The sequence below is a fragment of the Cupressus sempervirens genome, chromosome 1 (genome assembly GCF_028749045.1).
Source record: "Cupressus sempervirens isolate cs-2001-9-10 chromosome 1, ASM2874904v1, whole genome shotgun sequence".
Classification (NCBI taxonomy): domain Eukaryota; kingdom Viridiplantae; phylum Streptophyta; class Pinopsida; order Cupressales; family Cupressaceae; genus Cupressus; species Cupressus sempervirens.
In genome coordinates, this window is record NC_143118.1 from 431,049,660 (window position 1) to 431,073,979 (window position 24,320).

The 24,320-nt window shown below is 34.6% G+C and overlaps 1 protein-coding gene across 2 annotated transcripts in view; it reads left to right on the forward strand.

Annotated features, from left to right (window-relative positions):
- Positions 1-12,975: 12,975 nt before the first annotated feature.
- CDC2 (cell division control 2) overlaps positions 12,976-24,320 on the forward strand; it is a 38,903-nt gene continuing 27,558 nt past the window's right edge. Inside the window, exons 1-4 of one of the 2 annotated variants that reach the window (XM_089827599.1) lie at positions 12,976-13,519; positions 13,866-13,927; positions 15,385-15,569; positions 19,191-19,311. In XM_089827599.1, the coding sequence (XP_089683725.1) occupies positions 13,919-13,927; positions 15,385-15,569; positions 19,191-19,311 (315 nt within the window). In that variant the 5' untranslated portion in view covers positions 12,976-13,519; positions 13,866-13,918. The remainder of the gene's footprint in view (positions 13,520-13,865; positions 13,928-15,384; positions 15,570-19,190; positions 19,312-24,320) is intronic. The other variant, XM_089827597.1, reaches the window with a different exon arrangement.

Genomic DNA, 24,320 nt, shown 5'->3' on the forward strand with positions numbered 1-24,320 from the left:
CCAGAATGGGATATAGCGAATGCTATTGTTTTTGATTCAGTAAGGAAGCAAAAGGATGTTCAACTGACAACTGCTGAAGAAGTCTTACAGGCTCATAGAGGGATCAAATTTAGTGATGACCACCAAGCCCTTGTTTTGTGGTCCATAGACAAGAGAGAAAGTACCAGGATGCATGAGTTTCCCACTGCAGAACAGACTGGTACATTGACAATATATAGGGCTGGTGAGGTAAGTAGTAAACAAGTAATGGGAATGGCTTCAGAAATGTTAAAATTGGGTGGTGTTGTATCTAGACAAGAAGAAGATAAATTTGCCCAACTCAATGCTAGGTTTGAAGAAGTTTTGAAGGCATATGAGGAAAGGGGTATACGGATACAATCATTTGAAAACAAAATGTCTCAAATGGAGAGGATACTGGGGAAAAGAAAAATGGGAGAATCCAGTGCACCTACAATTGCATACCCTTCACAGCCATTGGTTGGATCTGGATCAACCCCTATTATTGAAATACCTGACACCCCTGAAAGGCCCCAATTCTATACTGTAGAGGAATTTGAAGAAGAAAAAACAAAATTGCATGAGTTGCAGATAGAATTGAGAAATCAATATGAAGAAAAATTAAAGCAGGGTGTAATATATCTGAGGGATAAAATTCAATGGTCAAATTTTTTTGATCAGTTGACAAGAATTGCAGCCCTCATGGATGAGTTGAACAGGGACAAGGATAAACTGACTCTTCTTGCACAGAAATGGAGAGAGAGAAATAATGATATTACAATCATATGTATATCTGTAGTCCAAATGCCTTATCATCAAGTTGAGAAGATTTTTGATTTATTAAATAAGCTAGAGAATTTTGATGATAAAAGAGATTCTTTACAGAGAAGATTAACACTCTGTTTTTCCCAATACATTGCTGAAAAATTCACCCTATTTCCTTGTGCTTTAGAATCTGTTGATACAATAAAAGAAAAAGAAAAGTGGAAAAGGGAGATGGATGAGTTATTAAATGAAAGAATAATAAACATCATAAGTGAAACTAGCCACTGGTTCTTGGCAAAGACAAATGAAGAGCTAGTAAAAATACAGTTGTTTTATACTGCTATGAGGAAAGAATTTGATGTTTTAGAAGAAAATGCAAATTCTTTAATAATGATAAAAAGAGAAGCTCTGAGCTTTGATTGGCCAGATGACGATGCTTTTAATAAATGGAAAAATCAGTTTCTAGAACAAATGTCAGAAGATGATGAGGAGGAAAATGTAGAAGTAAAAGTCACCCCCGAAGTTAATAATGAGGACATGGAAAATCCCCAGGTTGAAGTAAATTTACAGGTAACTGAAGGCAACACATCACTTTCAAACCTCATGGCTACTTACTCTGAGGATGAAGAATAATTGGAGAATCAGATCCTATCTTCTTGTTAAAACAAATGAGAAGTATAACAAAAAGGGACCCACCCAGGATGGTTTGATGTGTTAGCTTTTCTGTTATTTGTTTTTGTCTTTTACTACAAACATTCGTCAGTATCTTTTAAGGGGACACATGTCACTCTCTTTAGCCCGAAGCTTGTTGCATCTCACATTATTTAAGTGAGATTCCAAGGCTAAAGAAGGGTCCGATTTCTATTTCTTCTAAGTATTGTGCTTAGTCTGGTTTTTGGTCCAAATTTTGAAAGCAAGTTTGTAATGTATTTTGTTGTCAAATTCTCTGAGAATACATGAATATAGAATGACCTGTGTTTCTTTCTGAAGGCCATTCCGAGTCTACCATTTTCAAAGGAAATACCATTTTCAAAGGAAATGAATACAAATTATGAACTGTCTCCATATCAGTTATTTCTAAATTTTGTCTCCTTTTAAATACTTAGCTGCCTTGATGTTGTATGAGTAAAAGCTTGTGCAATTGAATGCAATCAAATTAGGTTGTATATCCATTTATCATTGCTGTTAATTCAATGGATTAAATAAAGGCTTTGATGAATGTGATAAGATTCCTTAAGTATTGAAAAGGATTTTTGAATGATAAGTTCTGATAAGAATTGCTGATAGAATTTGTTGTAAGACAACAAATTAGATCTAAGAATTTGCTATAGACTCTGAACCCCAATGGATTAGGCACTGATCAAGTTATTTCAGCTAAAGGAGAAATATCTTACAAATGGTTTTTCAAATGCATCATCAAATCAAATTTTACTTTTATTCCCTGTAGATCTTCAAAATTGGCCAGCACTTGTCTGCATGGAATGTTTTAGCTTCAGTTAGCCATTGTTGTTAAAAACATTTGCAGATCTATAGAAGAATTCTTGGCCATATCTGTTTATGGGATGTGTTTTATCAAGTTAGTAAGAATTATGTATATGTTCAAGGATCTTGAAATGAGAATCAGAATGAAACTAAGAACGATCCTCATACATTTGTTTCAATTTTGAACCATCCCTGGGTACACCCACCCTGGTTTTGCAGAGCCAAAAGAGTAGAAAACCATCTGTGGTTTTGTTGAAGTTGGGTCCCCTTACATATGCAATTGTTAATAAGAATAGGCTAGTCTTTAGATTGTGTATGTACTGTCATTTTGGTATTAAGCATTTTGTCGCTTAGTAGTTTTAGCACCTTTAAAAACACCAACAACAACTTTTGCAAGATTGAGCAATTCTTGCAATTTTGCATATCTACTTCTCAAACTTGCTCCACTTGATTCTAGACTATGAAAAAGGCCTTAGATGGATACTAAACACCTAATAAGGACCTTAAAACACTTACTTTCCCTATTTAGCCTTCAAAATCAAAAAATGCTCTATCAAGCCAAATGAGCAATTTTTTAACAACTATGGGAAACTTCACCATTTTGGGCTCTTCCAACCTATCCATTCACACCTTAGGACCAAGTTAGTCCTCTTATTGATCTAGTGGTGTGGCTAGCATCACTACAAGCCAAAACATCTAAGAAGCCCTAGGTCTATCACTAGCCTACCTAGGTGCTCCTGTACCATAGGGAAATTCACATTCCTTTAATGTAATTTTTTTGAATTTGTCTCCTGTCTTAGTTTGGTACGAATCATATTCAAATCTCTTCAGCAAAACTAACATTAAAATTGTAAGGAAACTCAGGTGCGGAAACAACTTCCTACACTAATCTCATAAGGAAAGTATGATGCAAATCCTATATAAATCTTCTACACTTACAGATTCAATATCATGTAAACAACAATATTGCAGCCAACCATGCATGCAAGAAATAGATAGAGAAAGGAACACATAACACAAAGATTTGCTGGTGGGGAAAAACCTTTCGGTAAAACAACCCCACCCCTTCAGAACCTACACAATGTATTATCTTCAAAACAAGATTACAATACACTTGCAATGCAAGTTCAACATCAACAACAGAAGACTCCAGTAGCTACTCGTAGTACCAACAATACATATTTTTCGCATCGCTTCTCTTTGCAACCCTAAAAATGCTTATAACATGCGCTTCACTTTAGGGCTACTCCCAAAGGTAAACCGTATCAGGGTTTTACCATTCTCCGAGAAAATAGGAACCCCAAACAAATTTTTGGGGTACAGTACTCAAATATCTTAGTTGCCACATGTCTTCACCTGTCATTGAATCTTCCTAACATAGCTCTTACGTGTCATAGGAATCCGTCATAACCGTTTTAGTCATGATCTCCTTACACACAATTCAAGATGTCGACACATCAACATTATTTGCAAGAAATACATTTTACAAAACAAATAATAAGAATAGGAATTATACAAGGTTGAGACACCTTATTCCTAACAAAAATATCAATATTCTCAGTTTACAATGATTTCTTTTTGTAAATCTCCACAATCAATGCATGCACTTTAGAACATCAATATTCTTAGTTTGCAATAATATATTTTGTAAATCTCCATAGTCGATGTTTGCACTTTTTATACATTGTATATTTAACTCATCTAAATCTTTTGATTTATCACACAAAAATAGAACCACAAATTATGTTGTACTTCTTAGGAGGACCATATGTGGATTAAAATTACCATAACTTTTTTATATGATTGTAAGTGTAGATGAAACTCAACATAATGTTGGAAACAAAAAGTTTCACGTGCCTTATTTATAATTCAAAGCAAGTGCACAACCTCTCAAGTGTTCTCTAACATATTTTCACGTTTAAAAATTCCCACTTGAATGCTTCAAATAATTCACTTTGTGTTGTATCTACAAGACATTTTGGATGTAAAATTTCATGTTAGTCTCTACATATTTCATATGTATAGTGTCCCTTTTATTGGAAGAAACATCAAAGTAGCCGGTCCAATACTAAATGACTTTCCTTCTTACATCTTCAAAAATTCTATCTTCTTGAGGAAGTCTAGGAATATTTACCTAGTTCTTCAATGTTTTCATCTAACATGCAAGTTCATATCGGTAAAGTGCATGCTTTTAACATGCTCTTGCTCCATCGTGCTCTTCGTTTCCATGCCCACTTTCAAAGAAGTTCCACAAAAAATTAATGTTGTGTCTAGCATATCACTTGGATAGCTAATTAAAGGCTTCTGTGGACTCCAATTTCCTTGGGAAAAAGTTTTACACATGTATGTAATCATTTAATAAAATTTATTAAATTGAAATCAAATACACAAATATATAAAATGAATATATATATATATATATATATATATTATAACTCAACTAAAGTAAATAATAGCATAAATGAAAATGAAAATCAATTGAAGTATGTAATTATCCTCATAACCATTAGACCAAATCCAGTGCTATGAAGCATATATTTGTTATTCAATATATCTTAAAAAATTCTTGCAAAATAATGGGATAAATAGCTCCTATCACGAACCTTATTATCACTGGTATAGAAATTAAATTCTTGATGATGATGCATTCATTTGGATCAGTACTTTCTACACCATCCAAACCAAATTGTGTGTGTGTGTGTGTGTGTGTGTGTGTGTGTGTGTGTGTGTGTCTATAGCTCAATTACATAAATATTGTAACTTGGTCGAAATGATGACATTGAGCTTGAATATGTATAGTTCCAAGAGAAATCTATAAGTAGAAGAATACAACCAGGTGGAAAACAATATTTGGGATCATGAAATTGTTTAGCTTGCGATTGTGCACAATGACACTACAAAATTTGGTCATAAACTCAAGGTAGGGCAATTCACACTCCTTCAATGCAATTTTTTTGAATTCATTTCCTATCTTAGTTTGGTATGCATCATATTCAAATATCTTCAATAAAACTAACATTAAAACATCAATATTCTCAGTTTATAATGTTTTTTTTTTGTAAATCTCCACAATTAATGCATGCACTTTTTATACATTGTATATTTAACTCATCCGAATCTTTTGATTTATCACATAAAATAGAATCACAAATTATGTCGTATTTCCTGCAATGACCATATATAGATTAAAATTGTCATATCTTTTTTATATGATTGTAAGTATATATGAAACTCAACATGATGTAGGCAACAAAAAGTTTCACGTACCTTATTTATACATACAAAGCAATTGCACAACCTCTCAAGCATTCTCTAACATATTTTCACATTTAAAAATTCCCACTTGAATGCTTCAAATAATTCACTCTGTGTTTAGTAAGTCATAAATCACATGAATTTGTCTTCTAAATGATGACCTCTAACTAGAAATAGTTATTAACACTCTATATGCAACACTTGAATCAAGTCTTCGACTTGTATTACTAATAAGGCTCGATGCATCTTGCAAATATTTAAGTATTGTTTCTTTTACATGACCTATTGAGCTTTTGTTGTGATCAATACCAATAAATCTAAATATAGGAGTCATTTCTCTTTTCTTAAATAACTTGACAAATAATTATGCCCTTCCAAAAAAAGATTTTTTTTGAAAGACTCCTCCCATATGTTTTTCCAATTCAAATTAGTTGCATTTTCAGGAACCACATGTTCAAATGAATTCTGACTAAAAAGAGAAATCTCACTCATCTCCATCAACTTTTCCATGCCATAAGAAATATTTCTACCTTGACTACTACCAATTTGACCCACTACTTGAATTGTACCTTCTTGAATATCAACAAGTTCTTCTTGAACATCAATAGATTCTTCGTGAACATCAATATGTTGCTCTTGATTTTGTTTTGTGCGACCTTTCATTTTGTCATCCCTTTTTGATCATATAGTTTTTCTTTATTCTTTTAATTCCCCATTGCACAAAGTATTCAAATTGAGAGCTTTAATTCACCTACATACAAAAAACTCAATATACCAAGTTAAAAAAATCATAAACATTTTAATAATGCCATGAATACGGTTAATTTAATTTTTTTAATAAAAAACAAAAAAAAGGGAAAAATTTGAAGCAGAAAATTAAATTACTACAAAAATCAAACCTGTTGGAGTTGATGAAATCCAACTCCAAAGACGCCCAAGATCACCTGCATGCGAAAACCTGTCAAAATGAAGCCAAGGAAGGAAGAGTGTGGAGCACAGAAATAAAACCCTAAATAGACATGAGAGAGAAAATATGCAAACACAAGAAAACATGTATTTATAATATGCAAGAAGTGATATGAAATACAATGAGGGAGAGACCACTTATAAAGGCCTCAAGGAATCTCCTAGAACAAGCTAGAAGATGCTAGGAGATAAGTGTGACAACTAAGCATACATCCACATGAGGTGGAAAATCCTCGAACAAGGTGAGAGGATAAGTATGACTTAGGAGAGAACAAACTCCCGTATTGTCAACAACTTATAACAAACTCCTAGACTACAACTAACTAATGAAATGCATTTACCTAAGTAAGCTTAAGTAAATAGAACAAATAATTAATAAATAATTATTTACTCTAACACCCCCCCTTAAGTGCAACTTAGGGAAATATCTTAAGCTCACAAGACTAAGAAATGCAGAATGGGTCCCGACAACGAGGCCATGTTAGGTACCCATGAACAATGCAACTGAATGCAACCTCTATAAAATGAGGAAAGAGAGAAAACCACGTGGGAAAAACCCTCCCCCAAAAAGAGGTAAGAACCTAGTGAAGAACAAAAGAAGCCTCCAACTAGGAAAGTGTCCCCTCAAACAAGAACAAAAAGTGATCATGAAGAGCATCACTGAAGCATGTAGAAGCCACAAATCTGCCACCAAAAAGAAAACTACTGATTTGAAGAACCTCCAAGGAAGAAGAAGGCACAAACAGAGCGTGTCTATATGGTAGATGATCCATCTCACCGAAATGCATAGGTAGCCAGCCACTGCAATCGCCTTGTATATAGGATCAACCACTGAATACATAGCTCACATTATCGAACCATTGAACCATGGATGCATTAGAACAACAACATAACCCCCACTTAATGTAGATGGGGTGAGATGACAAGCAACTGAAAAGGTTAGCCAAAGTCTCTTGCAAACGAACCAAGAACGACGAGAGAGAGAAAGAGGTACAAACACCCATAAAGACACGATCAAACTGACTCTACATGGGGCTAATGTCATGGGAGGGACACTCACTTGACAAAGGGAGAATGCCTAAAACAACAAACAACTATCCCCCCATGGTGCTTTATAAAAATAATGCAGGTACAACTAACTCAAAACAACGTTCATGACTCTTGGAATGCAAAAAGTGACACTTTATCTCAGCGCGTATACAAAAGAGCTTAGAAATGATGTCTACAATGATCATAACAAAGAAAAAGTTGACACAAAAGAAAGGACAACCCAAAACAAAAGAAACCATGCCAGGAAAATGATCCTCAGACCTAAAACACCCAAGATATCCACCATAGAGCAAAAACACCAAAAACATGATAGAAAGAACATGGGTCAAAATCTAAGGAAAAGGACTACATTTATGAAAAGGTGATAGAAATAGCTTTCCAAAAATATAACGTTTTCAAAAAACTAACATGGGATGCAAAAGATATGCATGCCGGAGTCAAAAATAAGACTCTAGACTTTGACTGCAAAAAAAGGTACAAAACTACATCAAAATATGAAAATACCTACACCAATGTCTCCGTCTAGAAACTAGCTTTCCGATGCTTCTTTCGAATCAAAAAAATACCTCCGTATGTCAAGTTATGGCCAAAAAATTGAAGGTAGGTCAAAAAGGACCTAGGAGAGGTGCAAGGGCTGATGATGTAGTCTTGACGTCAACAATCCATGGGATTAAAATTGATAGCCCATGACCCATCACAGTAAAAAAAGAGGCCACGTGGGCATGCTACATGGCAGCCATGTGGCAAAGCAGATGATGTGGCAGGGTGACATGACGAAGTGCCACATGTCAGTTGTTGAACTACCGAGTGTCTATTGACTGGACCGGATGCTGACTGTGCTAAAAAATCCAACGCGGTGCTGACAGGTTCGCTGATTGGGCGAAAAACTCTGACGCAAGCAGACCTGACTGTACACATGGGCGCTGGAGGCGGTGATCCGGAGCAGAGTGGCGTGAAACTGAGGGTAGAAGTTGGTGGCAGTGGCTAGATTAGGGGGCGACAAAGACTGGGCCGTGACTGAGCGGGGAACAGGAGGCGCATCGGTGGAGAGACTAGGCGCAAGTTGAGCTGAGGCAGGGCATGGGTGGTGCGGTGGTGGCCTTCTTGCGGTGCGCCCTGCAATATTTTTTATTTTATTTTTTACGCCGAATCATTCGTACGACCGTACAGAAAGCCCTGCAAGCAATTTTTTTTTGTCTTCTGAAGCCCTGTCTCCAAAATGGACAAATTTTATATAGATCCTAGCTAAAAAGTGCCTTCTGAATCCAATGATAGCATCCGTTTGGGTCCAAAGTGCTCCAAAAATTTGTTGTTCCCTTGATTTAAAGAAAAAATGCACAAACAAACTAGGGTTTGTGACTTCAAATCACGACTTCAAAAAACTTTCAATGAAGCAACATCAGGGAGGCTCTGATACCATGTTGGAGTTGATGAAATCCAACTCTGAAGACACCCAAGATCACCTACATGTGAAAACCTGTCAAAGGGAAGCCAAGGAAGGAAGAGCGTGGAGCAAGGGAATAAAAACCTAAACGGACATGAGAGAGAAAATATGCAAACACAAGAAAATATGTATTTACAATATGCAAGAAGTGATATGAAATACAATGAGGGAGAGACCACTTATAAAAGCCTCAAGGAATCTCCTAGAATGAGCTAGAAGATGCTAGGAGATAAGTGTGACAACTAAGCATACATCCACATGAGGTGGAAAATCCTCGAACAAGGTGAGAGGATAAGTATGACTTAGGAGAGAACAAACTCTTGTATTGTCAACAACCTATAACAAACTCCTAGACTACAACTAACTAATAAAATGCATTTACCTAAGCAAGCTTAAGTAAATGGAATAAATAATAAATAAATAATTATTTACTCTAACAAAACCTTCATCTAATTTATTTGTACAATTGCCCTCTAATGCAAAAAAAGGATCGCTTTAATACTTCTTCAAAAAAATAATTTTAGAATACTCCTTTTGAGCTTCAATAAAATTGATCTTAATTGTTTTTGATGTTTTAAAATGAGAAATATTTTCTTCATATTCCTAAGGATGTAGTGGGCGATTACCTAGGCGATTGCTCAAGAGTTGACCAACACCATAATTCTTATGAGTCATGCAATATGACAACCAAGTCACAAGAATTTTTAGAATTCCACAACTTTTAACTTTTGCAACTGATTTCTCCATCAAAACTCCACTAACTCAAAAACTAAAAATACTATTTTATAGAGCTTGGAGTCAAGAACATGCTCATATAATTTTTATAGTGTTTTGATCATAACTAATATATTAATATTTTTTTTGTTGCAAGTAGGTATGTTGGAATTCAAGAAGACACTGATAAAAAAAAATCATATAAAAAAAGCTTAAAAACTTATGATTGATTAGAGAAGACAACCCTCTTCAAAAATATATAATTTGTTTTCCTAGTTGATATAGATTTGAAGGAAAAAATAACGTGGGAGCCAAAACCTGTCAATTTCCTGTAAGTTAGACTTTGAGTTGTTACAATAGAAAATATATACATTGAAAGCCAATCTCTTTCTTTATTCACTTGCCATACATGTCATCTAAAACATATTTTGAAATCAGAGGAGAAAAATACTTTTTACATATTATTTTTTTGTGAGAGATAGACCCTCCGATTTACAATATTTTATAGTACTTGAAAAAAAACTTTACAAAGAAACATAAATTTAAAACTTTTAAATGGTAGACATAAACTTAATCCAATTTTACATATTTACTATTTTACATAATCTTCAAAGTCCAAACTAAAATATCACTTTTATGTCATTGAAGTTGAACATTTGGGGTGCTATTAGCCTTTTCCTCTATAAAAGTGTGACACATGTTTGCACTTTTACCCTAGGAAGATTAGACATATTCAAAAGTGCTTGAAAAATTTAGTCAAAATTGCCTTTTACCCTAGGAAGTTTAGACACATTCAAAAGTGCTAAACAAACTTAGTCAAAATTTCTTGGTACAAAATGCCATCGACAATGTCTACTTAGGTACGAAATGAGTTTTGGCCTATCCCTAACATTTGCAACTCAAATTTCAACTATGGGTCAAGTTTGTGCTCTGCTTTCCATTCTTGTACTTTTTTGCTTATTCTCAAATTGCAATTTATAGTTCTTTTGTAACTTGTCAAGTCAATCACTTTAATTACATTAATACATCAATTTCCATTTTGTCAATCACATTAGTTAGCCCACGAACCATTGCCCTTAGCACTTGAGTCTCCTCTTGAATCTAATGAGATGTTCTTCCTTTTGAAATGTGTAATTGTTGAAAGGAAGGTGATTTACACATCATATTGATTGCTTCCCTTCTCCGCCTATATATTTCCATATATAACATAAATATTTTTGATGTTCATTTATATTGTATTAGAGTGTCTTAAGAAGATAAAGTACGTAACCCAAAAATAATGATTCAAACTTTTTGGCATCCATGTTGATTGATAATACTTAAATATTGAGATTGTTAGTTGTAAAGTATAATATTTTGAATTTAAACTTTGAAAAGGGAGCATATGATCATACTTACAATCCTATTTAGAAGACAAAATTGTAATTGCAAACTTATCAAGATAAATAAACTAATATATCCTAACTAAACTATCAATAAAATGTTGGAAATAGCTAAATACTAAATTGAAACCATAATCATAAATACTAAAAGAAATATCAAATTATATACTAAAATGATATACCAACCATAATGCCCCCCAAAATAGCATAAAACAAAAGAAACATACAATCTTGTCCTTTACAATTAGAAATTAATATGGATATATTATAAGTTCTTTGCACCTTATTTAAGTTTTGGAATAAAGATTTGCAATAATAAAGAGACGAGTGACAAAGTCACCATTCGGTTGATCACTAAAACTTCTTTTTAAAGTCTAATATAATTAATGGGTGATTATGATGAAGATGTCCTTGGAACATTTCTTGACAATAGATATCGGTTGTTACTTGCTGAGGGATGTTGATTTGATGGTACATGACAATGGAAATCATTGAGGCTTTTGATGACCATTCTATTACACAAGAGTGTCCTAAGGAGATGCTTTTATGCACACAACACAAATTTAATGGTTCAAACTTTTTAGCATCCACATTGAGTGGTAATAGTTAGATATTGAGATTGTTAGTTTCAAAATATAAGGATTTGAATTTAAATGTAATTTTTTAGAAGGAAGCACACAATCACACTCACAATCCTATCTAGAAGATAAAATTATAATTATAATATGATCAAAATAATCAAATTAAATTTATGTAAAATTAAATATAAATAAAATAATGTGACATAACTAAATACTAGATTGAACCTACAAGTCCTAATTACACTCAAATAATCAAACTATAGAGTGAAACTATGCACCAAACATATAACCCCCCAAAGTAATATAAAACAAAAGAATCATGCAATCTTTTCCTCTATATTTAAAAAGGAATACATAGGTTTTTTAGATGTATACATAATTCTAAATTATATAAAAGAAGATTGTATGCTTTAATTCTAAAATTATAGAAAAAGAGATTGTATGCTTCTTTTATTTTATGCTATTTTAGAGTTATTGCAATCTTAAACAAAATTTAAACAAATTAATACACCTAAGCTTAACTATTGATAAAATGATGCAATATAACACAAAATATACACAAATTGAACTTAGGAGTCCCAAATGCACCAAAAAAATCAAACTATAAATTAAAACTATGTATTGTAGGGTGGTTCAGTTGAAGACGGGTTCTCATCATTTCAAATGAGAGATTGATTGATGGAAAAGTAAAGAGGAGTGAGAAAAAAGGATCTGCAAGTTTTGTGAGACAAGTACGATTGAGAGTGAATGATACTTTGATAGTGAGTGCTTAGCATATGATGACGTTAGGACCCAATACGAAATCATTTTAACAACAAACAACATGCAAAGTTTCTTCAAAGAAGATAAGGTCATCAAAATTGGTAGTTTGATCATCAAATTACATAGTAGGGAATTTACATAAGAATGTTACCTACAATCCCTTTAGATGTTTGGTCTCCTACACGTCATTAAAATCCTCCATTGGTTCATTCATATATCACAACTCCCAAAATAACATAAAACATACAACACTTGAGACCATATAGAAACCAATGCCATACCACTAGGCATGAAACTCGTGAGTCCTAAAGCATTGGATCCCCTTGACTGCCGTAGCCCCTAACGAACTGCAAACATAATCCAGAGTTTCTCCAAGAGGCCGGTCACATGTGGCGCCCCCGATCTGACCATGGGCTCCAAACGGCGTAGCTCTTAACCGTGAATGGTGGAAACTATTTTGAGCAGGTGATCCTGTGAAAAGCGCTTATTTGACCCTGTCCTCTCCCGCCACAAAACCCCATAAAAAGAAAATAAAAAACAAAACTACAAAACAAATAATTTGCCGTATTCTACATTTATGCACAGCTGCATAGGCAACCTACTGCAACTTCTCAGAGCTCGCAAAGGTATGTCGAGCAATTTATTTTCTGTCATTTTAGCTGTAAATCTGTCATCGAATGTTAATTTCAGGCTAGAACACAGCAGTTTAGGGAATCCATTTCTGTCGAGGGTTTCAAGCATTTGGTTTCTTCCATTATGCGTAATCTGCGTCACTTGACGGAATGCGATATCTTCCTGCATTGGATTCTGTTCCAGATCGCCAAAGCTCGCTTGCCTGCGATTGGCGCGTTCGCGTTTCTACGTGTGTCGATAGAGAGCGATATGTAGCTTGAACTGGCATTTGTTGCTTCTGTAGATTCCTCTGCCGTCAATAGACACGAGTTGTGTTTTCGTTCATTTCTTTGCCTTCCTTCCGTTTTTGGCAGAATCAGGTTGCCTGCAGACGTCTGTATAACCTGGTCAGCTCATTCGTAGCTTTGATTAGAAGTCCTTTCAGTCGACGCGGACGATTTTGTCAGAATGCTGTCATAGTCATTTTGCTGCTTTCGATCAAATTACCTGTAATGTGCTTTTAGATCTCAGTCGCGTTTCCCTTATCTGAGAATTTCCAACATTTGACGTTCATTTGAGCTGGGGGCACCTATGCTATAATATATCCGTCATTTATGTCCGTTATTTAACAGAATCGAATACCTGATATAAAATAGTGCTGTAGATTTGTGAAAATTCTTTTGCATTTATGGTCACATCACTATTTTAGTCTGGTTATACAAAGCTTTACATTAAGTTTTTAATTATTAGTTATGTATATCTCAAATTTAACAAAAATCCGTAAGTAATAAATTGTCATCAGTTACAACCTTGTAGAGCAATGTTTAATCCTGTAGAGTTTCTGTACTCGTGCAGATTCATTTGCTTTTAACGGCCTCAGAGACGAAATTGAACATAACGGAAGCTGAATGGACCAGGTATATAATTTATCTAGTTTCCTATGCAGCTATGCTTATTTGTTTGAAGTATAAAGCAGGACAATCCTCGTTTATCTTTGGTGCATATTTAAAAGACTTAATTCATGTCAATGGCCTCAAAATATCGAACAGTTATTATTGCGAAGCATGAACCCTTTTATGACTTCTAATCTTGTTTAAATGTGAGGACAGTGGTTGCGAGTCTTGGCTTTATGTTTTCAGGCATCAGAGCTTTGATATCTAATGCCATATGTCTCTCTTTTTGAACTTTTAGATGCTTTGTATTTTTGTTCCGTTTCAGTTTCGATTCGCTTTACTGAAGAGGTGGCAGGCGTTTCCATTGTTATGAACTTTCCTCAGTTTCTTTGGCCTTTCCTGGTAACTCGTGGACATCAATTAAATTAAATTAAGTTAATGTTAAGCTTATTTGGCGGCAACGATCTTCTTTAATGTTCACTAAATTTGTAACAGGTTAGACTCACCGCGTTTATTACTTTAAATTTGATCTGCAAGAGAGTTTCTCGAAGCTTTATTGTATTATACGAGGTTATACTCATGCCAATGACCTAAAATAAACGTCAATACAGACCCTATTACAATTTTTACGAATGCAAGAAGAGTGTTCATGTCGTCTTATGTTTCTAGAAGTTGCAGACCTGAGTTGCGTCTTATTAATGTTTTTTAAGAGCCTTTTACTAGTCAGAGGTCTTATTTTTATTTTTCTATAGCATAGATGCATCGGCTGTTTCCATTGTTATCTACGTTTATGATTATGAATATATCTTCAGACCGGTAAGCCATTCTTGGCCACTCATGGATGTCAAATATGAAATTAGTCTAACTTTTAGCAGTTATAATTATGCTTCCAATGACCTAAAATAAACGTCAATACAAACCCTATTACAATTTTTATGAATGCAAGAAGAGTGTTCATGTCGTCTTATGTTTTTAGAAGTTGCAGACCTGAGTTGCGTCTTATTAATGTTTTTTAAGAGCCTTTTACTAGTCAGAGGTCTTAGTTTTATTTTTCTATATCATAGATGCATCGGCTGTTTCCATTGTTATCTACGTTTATTATTATGAATATATCTTCAGACCGGTAAGCCATTCTTGGCCACTCATGGATGTTAAATATGAAATTAGTCTAACTTTTAGCAGTTATAATATTCTTATTATGCTTATTTAATTAGTCTAGCTATTTACTCTGCGATTAAACAACCATGGTTTTCTTTAATGCTCACAATCTCTGTAACATGTAACATGCTAAAGCCAGTGTTTATTACCGAACACTTAATTTGCATTCTACTTTATCTTTTAGTCTTGTTACAATTCTTCATTTCACATAGTGTGGTATCTATTTTGTTAGTTTATTTTGAGATTTTATTTCTCTGTCAAAATTTCAATTATTTTGCCTTTGAGAAATAAATTCTATGTTGTTTGTTTCTCTTTTCTTTCAGTATGAGAAGGTTGAGAAGATAGGAGAAGGAACATATGGTGTTGTCTATAAGGCTCGCGATAAAGTTACAAATGAGACCATAGCTCTGAAGAAGATTCGCCTGGAGCAAGAAGATGAGGGTGTTCCTAGTACTGCAATTCGTGAAATCTCACTCCTTAAAGAAATGCAACATGGAAACATTGTCAGGTTTGTATATTGAGATTTTTTTGTGCAAAACTTTGAACAGTAAACTGTAATTGCTAGATTGCCCGTAGCATAGATTTTTTATTTTGGTCTTAGCATTGTGCTAATTGACCTTGTAGCCTCTTATTGGCACTTGCAACTTGCTAATCATGAGATCTAACGTGCTTAGTTAACTGTATGTCAGAAATGCACAATTAATTTGGTCTTAGCATTGTGCTAATTGATCTTGTGGCCTCGAATTGGCACTTGCAACTTGCCAATCATGAGACCTAACGTGCTTAGTTAACTGTATGTGGGAAATGCACAATTGCAAGGTGATTTTTAGTTATTTATGCCTTTCTTGCTGTTTAAGTTTGCCTCATTGTTGACATTGTTATCGTGTTGTTGGTTTTTCAATTAAAAACTTTTTAAAAGATTTATTTATGATTCTACCAGCTCCTGTGCCATGAATTATGGTTGCAAAATCTTTGGTATCATTTAACTTCTATTCAACATTGTAGGGCTCCAAGCTGATATCAGCTTCATTTTATGATTCCACATTAGTACCAGTAAGTCAAAAAGTCATCTTTCAAATTAAATCTCTCCATAGGCATCTGTCATTTTTATTAATGAAGGTTTTCATTCAAAATTGTCTACTGAACTTGGTGCTTCTGGTGCATAATATTACCCACTATTTCCTTTTTGAATTTTGCTACTACTCAGTGGGTAGAATGGTTCAAGTTCCAAGGTGACTATTTTCTTTTCAGTTTTACGACTATGCAGAAAATTTGAGGCAGTACAAGGCTGTAGATTTGTTTAACATTTATAATTCTCCTTTTTATATTCTATTCCAACTCCCGTGCTGTGAATAATGCTTGCAAAATCTCTAGTATTACTTAATGCCTATTCAACTTTGCAGGGCTCCAAGTTGATGTCAGCTTCATTTTATGATTCCACATTAGTACCAGTAAAGTCAAAAAGTCATGTTTCAAATTCGAATCTCTTTACAGGCATCTCTTTTTTGATTAATGAAGGTTTCTGTTGATTTTTTTTACTGAACTTGGTGCTTTTGGTGCATACACAGTATTTCCTTTTGGAGCTTTACCTACTACTCAGAGTGTACAATGGTCAAAGTTCCAAGGGAAACTGTATTTTATCTTCAGTTTCATGAGTATGCAGAACATTTAAGGCAGTAGAGGGCTGTAGGTTTGTTGTAGATTTGTGATATTTTAAGGTTATGAACTATTTATTGAATGAATCAATGGACATGGGGGAAGTTCGCTTTGTAATGGACAGTTCATTGAAAAATATATGTAAATTTTTGAATAAGAGAACCAAAAATACTGTATTAAAAATCTCATAATTTTTTTTTGTCTGTGTTAAAGTTCCCGTTTTTTGGTTGTAAAATGAATGGAATGCGTATTTATAGTTGCAGTGGCAATGCTGCTTAGTGTCCCAAGGAAATTTCCTGTGGAGATCATAAAAGGCAACTTGTTCAGAGTATTTGTTGGTTTTTCAATCCGGAAAATGCTACAATATGCTTTTGTCAATGTCATTGCAATCTCACTGCAGATTGGTTTCAGGAAATTTTATCTTTGAACAAGGTCCAGTACATTAGATCTGAGATACTGCAGCTTCCAGCCTTTTCTAGATATGCTGATTGATTTTGTTATCTTTCATACTGATCTGCATCATAGTGGATTTTATTGAATTTATGTCAGTAAATGCTATTGAGCCAATAAATGTGGAATTTAGTGCTCAGAAATTAATGATATTTGAATACCATGTTAAAACAGCTCTATAATGAATCAAGTGGTCGGGTAAATCTCTGCTTTGCATTAAAAGGGGGATTGCATAGCAGAAATAAAACAATCTGGTTAAAATACTAAAATGGCAACAAAATAAAATAAGAACAATTCAAGGGTAAAAACGTTGATCTACTTGGTACAATTCTGGCAGTGACAGAAGGCATCATAACCAGCGATTATATTTGAGATATAAAAAGGGTACCAACTCTGTATTAATGTAATTGATAATATTGATCAGATTAGTAAAGGTAAATCTATCAACATGGCAGCTATGATTGTCATTTCAAACATCATTACCACAAGCCAATAGGAAATGTTAGTCTCGAAAAACTGCAATATCTTACTTAACAAGATTATCAAGACTTAGGCATATGATGGAGAGCTAAGCATTAATAATGACAAAGACAGTGATTTGGATATCATCTCAATGGCTTAAACAGTGACCCATTAATAAACAAGGACATTGAAATGTTATAGTTGACTAATATATACCGATTTCAATATTTTTATTGGAATACTTTAAAAGGAGAGGTGATCTAAGGAAGTATGGCTTGAGTATGTTAACCGTCAAATTTACTATGAATCATTAATTGTTTCTTGATTTAATCTAAATAATTTGCATAGTGATGCATGCTAATCATTAGGAACGGGCAGCATCCTAGTGGGGACATTACAGAGACTACCTTACGCCTAACTTATATATTATATATACAGGTTACGACTCCCTTATGCCTTACATAAATATTGTCTACTTTTTAATATATGTTATATACATTTTGTATTGTATTTAATTTTGTGTGTGTGTATATATAAATTAGTGGATAGCTGTACCCATGAACTCAGTGCCTTTTTTTCAGATAGCTTGCCAAAGCATTTATTGAGTTTGAACTTATTATTAATTTATAAAGCATGTAAGCTAACATGGAATAGCATTAAATCAAGAAACCACATGTAAATTTACAAATGCCATTAATATTCTCAAATAAGAGTGCTGGTATTTGCTGCATGGAGATTCTGAGAGCAATCAATTGAAAGACAATTTAAATATTAATTACAATCCTTAAGGACAATCAAATCAATGACAATTTAACCATCCACACCTGTTGAAATCTTCATAATTCCATAATGAATTAATTGGAGTGCTTGAGAAACAACAGTCATGAATGATACTGAAGAATTGGTGATTCAAATCCTTATAACCTTTTATAAAAGGTGAATGCAAGAGACTGGTAAGAACCTCAGTAAAGGGGAAGAGATCTATCGATCTATCTATCTATCTATATATTAGAAACTCACTTGGATTAATTTTAAATCAGTTTATTTGTTTGGTTTACTAAACTTATGTAGAGGACAATTCACGTGGTAAAATGATTAATGACATACTTTTAGTCTTAACCTCGAGAAAGTGCTCTATTGTCTTTGAATGTCTTCTTTGATGTGATGCTACTTGTTCTGTATCATTTACTTTTCTATTTAACAATAGGTATATAAACCATCAAATGCTCCTGTAAAGAAGCTCTGGTTAATATTTTATTTGGTGCTGTATTTTATTAGTTTCAGTGATTGCTCTTTATATACATGTGTATATGTGGTGCACAGTGAAAATTGCTTGTATTTAGTGTTTGAGTACTTATTCTTTCGTCTTGCCTTCTTACCATAATCTTCTCATTTTTTAGCTTGTTAATATTTTTTTTGGTGCTGTATTTTATCAGTTTCAGTGATTGCTGTTTATATACATATATGTATGATGTGGTGTACAGTGGAAATTGCTTGTATTTAGCGTTTGAGTACTTATTCTTTTGTCTTGCCTTCTTACCATCATCTTCTCATTTTCTAGGTTGCAGGATGTGGTGCACAGTGAAAAGCGCTTGTATTTAGTGTTCGAGTACTTGGACCTGGACCTCAAGAAGCATATGGATTCTTGTCCTGATATGGCCAAAGATCCCCGTCTAATCAAAGTAGGTGAGACCTTTCCTCCTTTTGCTTTGATTGAGGCCAAGTACTTGCTGAAGATTCTTTATGAGAACTAAGAGTTAACTATTAGATATAGCTAGACTAAATGTTTCAAACATTCCACGTGTCAAGCTATTTTCAATTAATGAGGGTATGAAAAATGTGGCCAAGCTTTTGAAGAATATTGTTTGTTAAGTTAAAAGAAGTCCATGGAACAAAGGCTCTTGTTAAATTCTTTGTAGACCAAATGAATATGAAATATTTCTGTTAGAGTTGACTGGACCAATCATTGCATTTCTAGGATGACAATTAATCAATCAGGTATTGGCTTGACAGTCATTTATGAGGGTAAACGTGGTATCTTTTGTTATACATGTTCGAGTCAGGACAATAAACTGTTCAATATATGTACCTCTTTGCAATATGTAAGTTTGTGTCTTTGGTTGTTGGCTGACCTGAGTAGGTTTGATTTTTGAACTCCCTATATAACTTTTACCTGTTAATTAATGGGTTTTAAAGCTATCCAGCCCAACATTAATTTCCCCATTGTGGCCCATCTTTGTGAGGCGCCAAAGAACTAAATGTTAGTAAAAGAGTTTTAAAGGTATCTTTCTGAGATACATGCAAGCATTAAATCAGAAATTGTTTGTTAACTGTTGAATATATAATTACTAGGTTGATTGCATGCTTATAATTGATTTCACAACTACTATTGTGAGCTGTTTTTATTATTTAAAGAAAAATAGGGAAATTGAAAAGGGGACTTTACATCTCCATTCCCGTCTTGGAAACTTGGTCTAAGATAGCAATTCTTTTGACTTTTATTCAACTGTCTGCCACTCTTCACAAATCACCATGGATTGTAGAGCCTCTTGCACTTCCCACATCCTCTCTAGCAAATTAAATAACAAGCCAATCTAGTCTCCATTGGTTTGAGATTTTTTTTCTTTGATAGATTTGAATAGTGCAAGTGATGGTGGGTGTTTATGCACATCTATACGTCTCTAGCTTTGGCCATTAGTGACTTCATCCAATCTATATTTTGAGATCTTACAAGTTATTGTTAAGAGCATGTAGACAACACGAAGGAAAATAATTCAATTTACCAATCAGTGCTCAGATAGAGCAGCTCTATTTGAAAGTTATCACTCTCATTTTCAACTTCTTTAGTTGTGCAGTTATCACCCTCAAATGATTTAGAGGAGTTATATGTATTACGAAGTAATTGGTAAAATATTTGCTTAATATTAACAATGATCAATAGATCAATATATACAAGAAGAATGAATGATATTCCCTTAGGAAATGATTGTAAAGAATAGAAACATTCTATTCTAGCTAATAGAAAACTAACAGTTTCTACAGGCTAACTAAATATTAGAAACATTCTAATATTTACAATAGATTACAAATAGATAGCTATTAACCAATAATAGAAGCTATCTATTATCGTAATACCTTTCCTTGATGGTTAATCTATCCACAACACCAAGCTGTCCTCTAAATTTGACAAACTTATAAGGTCCAAGAGGCTTGGTGAGAATGTCTGCAGTCTGATCCGCTATAGGAACATTTTGCAAGTCTATTGTCCTGTCTTCAACCATCGTATGTAGTGATAGTGAACATCCACATGCTTGGTTTGTTCATGGAAGATTGGATTTTGTGCTAATTTGATAATACCTTTGTTATCAACAAACAAAGTGGTCGGTCTTGCTGGTGACATCTGCATATCCCCAAGCATTTGACGAAGCCAAACAACTTCACATCCTACCTTAACAACCGCTCTGTATTCAACCTCTGTGGAGGAAAGAGAAATTGCCTGTTGCTTATTACTAGTCCATGTGACGACACCGGATCCCAAACTGTACACATATCTAGAAGTTGACTTTTTATCATCAACAGAGCCTGCCCAATGTGAATCTGTGAATCCATTGAGTCTAGGATTATAACTCTGTAGTGCCCTTCACATAACAAAGAACACACTTTGTTGCCATCCAATGGTCAGCCTTGGGAGCTGTCATAAAGTGTGAGATTTAGCTTACTCCTAAGTTGATATCAGGCCTAGTAGCAGAGAGGTAGATAAGGTTGCTTACTAGTTGCTTGTATGTAATATCATCAACTAGAGGAGAATCAAACTTGGCTGATAACTTGGGACCATTTGTCTAATAGAGCCTTGACATATTTGGACTGAGAGACGAATATATCAGAAGATTGTTGCCAAACCTCAACACCTAGATAATAATGCATGAGCCCAAGGGCAGTCATATCAAAAGATTGACATAAATTATGTTTGATTAGCCGAACTGCCAATGATGATCAAATCATCCACATAAATAACTAGAAGGATGATGTCACTGTCAGTAGTCTTAATGTACAAATTTGAGTTTGAAGAACTCCTTTGGAAGCCTTGATCACTGAGGTACTTATCAATTTTCATGTACCATGCCGGATGGGCCTGTTTCAAGCCATAGAGAGCTTTCACTAGTTTGAGAACCAGATGTTCTTTACCATCAACCTTGAAACTAGGACCCTGCGTTATCAACAAAGTGGTCGGTCCCGCTGGTGACATTTGCATATCCCCAAGCATCCGACGAAGCCAAATAGCTTCACATCCTGCCTTAATAGCCCCTCTTTGTATTCAACCTTTGTGGAGGAAAGAGAAACTGCCTGCTGCTTGTTACTGGTCCATCTGACGACACCAAATCCCAAATTGTACACATATCTAGAAATTGACTTTTTATTGTCAACAGAGCTTGCCTAATCTGAATCTGTGAACTCACTGAGTCTAGAATTAGAACTCTGTAGTACCCTGCACATAACGAAGCACACACTTTGTTGCCATCCAATAATCAACGTTGGGAGCTATCATAAAGTGTGAGATTTAGCTTACTGCGAAGCTAATATCAGACCTAGTAGCAAAGAGGTAGATAAGGCTGGCTACTAGTTGCCTGTATGTAGTAAAATCAACTGGAGGAGAATCAGACTTGGCTGATAACTTGAGACCTATCTCCATGGGTGTAGATGCATGCTTGCAATCCGAAATTTGTCTAATAGAGTCTTGACATATTTGGACCAAGAGACAAATATATCAAAAGATTGTTGCCAAACCTCAACACCTAGACAATAATGCATGAGCCCAAGGTCAGTCATATCAAAAGATTGCATAAATTATGTTTGATTCCTTGAATGAAAGACACCGAACTGCTAATGATGATCAAATCATCGACATAAATAACGAGAAGGATGATGTCACTATCAGTGGTTTTGATGTACAAATTTGAGTCTGAAGAACTCCTTTAGAAGCCTTAATCATTGAGGTACTTGTCAATTTTCATGTACCATGCTTGAGGGGCTTGCTTTAAGCCATAAAGAGCTTTCACTAATCTGAGAACCTGATGTTCTTTACTAGCAACCTTGAAACCAAGAGGTTGTGTCATGTAGACCTCTTCTTGTAGGTCACAATTCAGGACAATACTCTTGACGTCCATCTAATGGACCTTCCAACCAAACTTGCCATGGGTAGGACTAATCTGATTGTGCTCATCTTTGCAGTAGGAGCAAAGGTCTCCTCATAATCAATGCCCTAATGTTGAGAAAAACCCTTTGCAACTAAACGAGCTTTGTACTTATCCAAAGCACCATCAGATTTGTATTTGATTATATAAACCCATTTGCAGCCAATGAGTTTCTTCCTTGGTGAATGATCAGAAAGGATCCAAGTGTTATTCTTTAGTAGGCTCTAGTGTTCAGATGTCATGGCATGTTCCGACTTTGGAATTCCTTTAGTCTTAGAAAATGTTTGAGGTTCAAACACAGTGTGAATGTTGGCCATTTGAGAAAAATTAACTGACTCTGTAGGTTTGCTCTTTTTTGGGCAGTTCTCCCATCAATGAGCTAATCATCTTGAAGATCAACAAGTGTCTTAGCCCACCACTGCTCTATAATCAAGTTCCTCATCGGAAGAATCTGGATCAAACTCAGGTGGAACATCTACAAATGTTGGTGATCCTACAAGAGAAGTTGGAGGTGTCTGTACAGGGATCACTGGTATAACTGGAGCTGTAGGAGCTATTGGAGCCCTCCCATCAGGTGGACCTAATGGAAGCCTATCTCCCAAATCATGAGCCTTCAAAGGTTGGTCTGCTAGATCAGGAATAAGAGAAAGATACATGAATGGTCCTCGCTGCTCATCAGAGACTACATCACAATTATATAGAACATAAGATGTCTCAGTGTCGATCAATTGGTAGGCATACTATTGTATCTAGCAAGCATGAGTTTCTGACTCTTGGCATCCAATTTGATGCATGACGCATTAGGGATCCAAATAGAAACAAGAGAGCTAAAAACCTTCAGGTGACTAGTTCTGGGCTTGCAACCTGATCAGGCCTCTTCCTGAGTCTTACCTTTGACCACCACTATGGGTGACTTGTTCAAAAGATAGATTGCAGTGTTAATTGCTTCTGCCCAAAACTTCTTCAAAATATGTTTGTGTTCGACTATGGATTGAGCTATCTCAGTGATTGTTTAGTTTCGATGTTCAACTACATTGTTCTGTTGTGGTGTGTGGGGTGTTGTTAAGTGGCATTTGATGCCATGAGTATCCAAGAAGCTAGAGAATTCATTAGAACAAAATTCCCCCATTGCCTAACCTAAGAGTAATAATAGATTTTCCAAACTCTTTTTCAAGTAAAGGTTTAAACTTTTGAAATACAATAAATGCATCTGATTTTTTTTTAAAGAAAATATACTCACATTTTTCTGTTCAAATCATCAACAAACAATAGAAAATACCTAAACCCAAGAACAAAAGGAGTGGCCATATGGTCGTAGATATCGGCATGAACAAGCTAAAGTACTTGAGAAGCTCACCATGAATCTATTACAATAATAGATAAGACGTCTATTATTAGTTAATATCTTTAGCTTTAGTTTGCTTTCGTTTTTTGCTTTCTCTGGAATAGAATGTTTCTATTCTATTAGCTTTAGTTAATATCTTGTAAATATCTTTAGC